The 5,560-nt window shown below is 49.4% G+C and overlaps 1 protein-coding gene across 1 annotated transcript; it reads left to right on the top strand.

The window, feature by feature from the left end:
• Positions 1–355: 355 nt before the first annotated feature.
• EVX2 (even-skipped homeobox 2) lies at positions 356–5,017 on the top strand (the record flags this gene model as incomplete). The annotated part of the gene is made up of 3 exons (XM_083348590.1): positions 356–779; positions 2,177–2,427; positions 4,229–5,017. The coding sequence occupies 3 exons, from the start codon at positions 356–358 to the stop codon at positions 4,901–4,903; spliced, it is 1,350 nt and encodes a 449-aa protein (XP_083204716.1). The 3' UTR covers positions 4,904–5,017.
• Positions 5,018–5,560: the final 543 nt, after the last annotated feature.

Genomic DNA, 5,560 nt, shown 5'->3' with positions numbered 1-5,560 from the left:
TTCGACCAGCGTCATTCGTACCTTAATGACGAGCGCTCCTTTTCTGTGATGAATGACATTTCGGGGATAGAAAGGATGTATAGGTCATTTTGACCAGTCATTCCCTTCGCGTTTACATCTCGCTCCCCTTTCTCCTCTTCTTCTTGGTTTTCTGCCTCGGCTGAAAAAATAAAAATAAAAAAATTAAGAGATATTTTCCTGACCTGAAAGCGAATTGGCCCTTGTTGCCGTGAGCTGATTATTAGAAGGACCAATCATATATTTATATATATCCCACATACAACCGCGGACACTCAGGCACGCACACCTACCTACATTCCCACGTACAATTTTTTTCAGTGTGGGGGGAGCTGAGATGATGGAAAGGATAAGAAAAGAGATGATTTTGATGGAGAGGGGGCTACACAGCCCCACGGCTGGCAAAAGGCTGGCGAATCTGACCGAGGCGGCTGGGAACGCAGTCCTGGAGGCCCTGGAAAACTCGCCCCACGGCGGCCGGCTCAGCCCGAGACTAACTTCCGCTTCTCTGCACAGCTCCATCGGGGACCTCCCCGCCGCCAAAGGGAAATTCGAGATCGACGCTTTATTCAGCCTTCAGCACCAGAACAGCGAAAGCGCCGTAGCGGCAGAATTGCCTCCCGCCGAAAGCCGGAAGAAAATTAGCCATTACTCAGAAGTGGCCGCCGAGGCAGACATGAACAGCGACGTGGAGGTAGGCTGCTCCGCGCTTCGCTCGCCGACCAGCCTGCCCTCCTCTCTGAAGGAAAGCAATAACAAAGGTAACTCACTCTCTTCCTTCGCGCTCCCCATCCCCATCCCCATCCCAACTCGGAGCCGGCTTTTAGCGGGGCGAGGCGGGGGCGGGAGGGGGGGGGAAATCCCGGCATAGCAGGATCGAACCCTTATCCTGTGTTGTTGTGTGTGTTTTTTTACTTATCCCTTTCCCCCGCGTTAAGAGAAGACATCCCGTAAAAGAAGGGTTTAAACACGAGGGTATGAATTCGGAGATCAACTGAAGGTGCGAAGTCGCCTCCCAGCGTAGCATCCTTAAGGAATCTGAAGCAAAAGGTTATCGAGTTGTGTGGCTTGCACACACACTACCCGCATTAAGCGAATCTCGAGTGGCATTTATACTTTGGGTTCTCTGTGTCAATGTATGCGGGACAGGAGTGATAATGTACTTGTACTTGTTACACAGCATATCCCCACATCTTTCCGGAGATCTGTTATGGGATTTACATGGCTGATCTAGAAATCTGAGGGTCACTTATTTGCCGGCTATGTTGAACAATCTGCCCGCGATTTCGCAAGTGTAAACAAGTACTTTTTGCTGAATTTTTGTGAAGTGTATTTAGAAAAGAGTGTGTATACTGATAAACTCCGAGATCGCAATTAGATCCTGTTGGTATAATTGATATAACTCAGTTTATTCAGAGTGCAGGTAGCGGTGTCCTTTAAGTAATTTATCTCCACTTATGCCTGATTTTCTATTCTGGGTTTTCATTAAAAAAATGCAGCATTTTTTAAATGTTTGTTCTCTTCTATACTTTTTGCCTTCTCTCTCCCTCCTGTGCGACCTACTTAGCATTGTTATAATGCATCATCATGTCACAAACTCGACTAACAACTTATTTTTAAAGCTGGGAACAACCCGTTCTATCGGAGCCAAGTTGCACAATTAGAATCATCAGAGACTGGGGGACTGTGGAATCTTTAAGGAAACACATTTGAACAGGGCGTTCGTTTGCAATCCGAATTGGGCAAGCCTTTCCATTTATCGTCCTTCTGTAAACCTCTGGAAAAAGTGAACGAAAAAGTAAGGGGAAAAAAATCCCCAGTGATGGGGCCCCAGAAAAGATTAGCTGTAGGCGTCTTACAAAAAAGATGCCGCACTTAACTTTTGCCATCGAATATATTTTTAGGTAGAGTGGAATCTTTTTATCAATAGATGGTTTTTTTTTTAAAGGATGCTTAATTTTCTCGATGTCTTCTCATTTAAGTGAAAACAAAAGATAAAAGGAGAAACTTTCTATTGATTCGATTAACGCTGGCAATTTGTGTCCCTGACAGACAACATTAATTATTGGGGAAGTGTGGATTGCAGGGTCTGAAATCCGCCTGGCAGCGCCTCTCCGGGACAATAAACCCGGTCTTTTGTTACTTTTTTGTCTGGAAGGCTATTCGGAGAGCAGTTCGACTCCGAGCACCACCAGCTCTTCCTCAGGATCCACCCTGAACAACTTGCACAGCGGAAGCAGCCTGAGCACTTCCAGCTCCGGGGCCGATCAAGTGAGGAGGTACCGCACCGCGTTCACCCGGGAGCAGATCGCCCGGCTGGAAAAGGAATTCTACCGCGAGAACTATGTCTCTCGGCCTAGACGGTGTGAGTTGGCCGCCGCGCTCAACCTTCCCGAGACAACCATAAAGGTATTTCCAAGGAAGGGGGGACTCACGAGGACCAGGCCCGTCCTGGCGGGGGAGGGTGGCTGGCGTCTCAAGACCCGGTTTGAGGGCTTGGTTTGTCATTTCCGCGTGTGTAGCTCCCCAAGCTGTTGTAGTCCTGTTTTAGCCGGGCTTGCCTGAGACTGAAAAAAGTCCTCTTCTGCGCCCGCTTCCTCAGAAAGGAGGAAGGATTCTGATCAGTATAAAAAGAAATCAGATAAATAAAAAAAAAGGAAAGCTGATTGCTTTGCTATTTTAAGAAACCTCCTCCTTCCACCGGATAGGTTTTCGGGTTTTATTTTGTTCACCTTAAGACTATTGCTTTTCACATTTGTAGATACACACAAACACACAATAAGGGGAAAAAACAAGGAGGAAAAAAAGCAAACAGTAGAGTGAACGAAATATCAAGAATAAAAATAAAAGAAGCAACGAACGGATTGGATAATTTAACCAAGTCACTCTAGAACTAAATATACACGTTTTGTCCCCCCCCCATTGGTGTATTTTGTTATTGTGGTTTTTCCCTATCCGGGTTTTCTCTTCTCTTTAAGAGAAGGAGGATGCTAAGCCACGAGGCCTCTTGTAACTTTCTCAACAAATGTAGATTGGCGTTACAAATAAAAACAGTAGATAAAAATCAAAGAGAGCAGCAGCATCAGTCTTGTATTAAATGTGTCTTTGTGCTTTTAAACTTAAAGAACGGAAAATTGTGCCTTCAGCCTAACTCTTCAGGAAGGCATTATGTGAATCATTTCCTAAATAATAATGGCAAAGGGGACAGAGATAAAATGACAGTAAAAACAGAATCCATTTTCTTATAATGCATTCCCCAGGTCAAATCCCCTTTTATTATTATTATTTTACAATTTCAACAGAAACCTAGTCTTATAGCAGTTTTCACCTTCTGAAAATTTGGCACTGGATGATAATGTCAGTTCTGTATATGCTTAGCTGTCATGGACAGAAACTAGGCTGAATTAATAATAATCGATTGGATTAGAGGTTGAAGAACCATTTAAGAATAGAACAGTAGTAGAATTTCAGATAACTTTTAAGGTGGATGTTTGAGAATGTATGTGTCTCATGGTTGTTCTTTTGCCGTGCTATGCCGGCAGTGATATTCAAATAAAACGTAAAAAGCTCTTTTCAAAGAGACATGTATGTATTTTAACATGAGTCAGAATTAGAGAGGCCAAAATCTGATAGAAGGATTCTGAGTTTATCCAGAATTAAAATGCAGGCAGTTTCTTTTCGATTTTGGTAAACACCAGCTGAGGAATACTGCCTCCATGAAGCTATTTTTGGCAGAAGCGGAATTCCGTCTTAGGGAGGACGGATGCGAATTGGTGGCAGAGTTCGTCTTGGCCAGCTACGGTAGATAGAAAAGGGTGTAATGGTTAAGACAGTGCCCTAGGAACCAGGAGATTGTGAGTTCTAGTCCTGCCTTAGACATGAAAGCCGGCTGGGTGACCTTGGGCCAGTCACTCTGTCCCTCAACCCAACCCACCTCACAGGGTTGTCGTTGTGGGGAAAACGGGAGGAGGAAAGACTATTTTGTATATTCAGGCCTTGAGTTACTTCTAAGCGAACCACGGCCGGATAAAACTCTAAGATATGTTAAAAAATAGAAACGCAGCTGACCCTAGGGGGGGGGAGGACGAGGGGGAGCCGCCGCCGCCTCCGTTGCTCTGGCTAGGTAGGCATCCCGCCCCACGCCTCGCTTCTCCCGCATCCCGCTTCTCACTAGGCGACTCCGCTTCTTCCTCTTCCTCCTCCTCCTCAGGTGTGGTTCCAGAACCGTCGAATGAAGGACAAGCGGCAGAGACTGGCCATGTCCTGGCCCCACCCGGCGGACCCCAGCTTCTACACCTACATGATGACCCACGCGGCGGCCACGGGTAGCCTGCCTTACCCTTTCCATTCCCACGTGCCCCTCCACTACTACCCGCACGTCGGGGTGACGGCGGCGGCGGCCGCCGCGGCCGCCGCCTCCGGAGCGGCCGCCTCGCCCTTCGCCACTTCCATCCGCCCGCTGGACACCTTCCGCGCCCTCTCGCACCCTTACTCCCGCCCGGAGCTGCTGTGCAGCTTCAGGCACCCGGGCCTCTACCAGTCGCCCGCCGCCGCCGCCGCCGCCGGGCTCAACAGCAGCGCGGCGGCTTCGGCGGCGGCGGCGGCGGCGGCGGCAGCGGCGGCGGCCGCCTCCTCGGCTCCTCCCACCGGCTCCGCCCCTTGCTCCTGTCTCAGCTGCCACAGCAGCCAATCGGCGGCGGCGGCGGCGGCGGCGGCGCTGGGCTCGCGCTCCTCCAGCTCGGATTTCCCCTGCAGCGCGGCAGGAGCCGCGGCGTCCGCCTCGCAGCGCTCGGAGAGCAGCTTCCTGCCTTACTCGGCGGCCGTGCTCAGCAAGACCGCCGTCCCCTCCCCGGACCAGCGGGAGGAGGCTCCCTTGACCAGATAACCGGCCACCATCACCCCCCCCCCCGGCGTCCTGCAGGGCGCTGTTGGGCCGGGGTGGCCCGGGGCAGGAGCGAACCACCGTTGGGTCCAAGGTGGGACGGGAGGGCCGTAGCTGAAGCTCTAAGCTAGAGCGGAAGGGTTTTCTAGCGCCCTTGGTCACCATTTGGGCTATTAAGGCTCCGGTTTAAGATGGAATCCCCTCCCTCTCCATCCACCCCCCCCCCCCAAAAAAAAAAAATTGGAGAGGAGCTGCCGCTGCTGCTTCTTGCCGTTGCAAAAGTTTAATGGATGGATTTGGGCCCCGGTAGACCAAAAAAAAACCCCAACTATAATCCCTCCCTCTTTCTCAATGGAAAGACTGTGTGTAAAAAAAGAAAGAGAAAGAGAGAGAGAGAAAAAAGCGCGATTCCTTTCAGACATTTACGGTACTTTTTTTTCCTTTTTAATCTTTTGGGGAGCCTGGCTCTGCTCCCCCTGCTGATGGCAAGGGGAACTGTTTGTACTTTTTTTTCCTGAGTTCGGCTGCCTTTTGTTTGGTTTGGTTTCGTTCACCTTATCGTTTCATTAAGCCCTCCGAAACCCCGTTTCGGAGGGCTTAATATTGATACCCTGTTCCTTCGTGTTGTTTTTCTTTTCTTTTCTTTTTTGTCCTGAAGCA

This window comes from Vipera ursinii (assembly GCF_947247035.1).
Source record: "Vipera ursinii genome assembly, chromosome: 1".
Taxonomy (NCBI): Eukaryota; Metazoa; Chordata; class Lepidosauria; order Squamata; family Viperidae; genus Vipera; species Vipera ursinii.
Note: the sequence above shows the minus strand (reverse complement) of the source record. Positions and strands in the feature narration are given on the sequence as shown.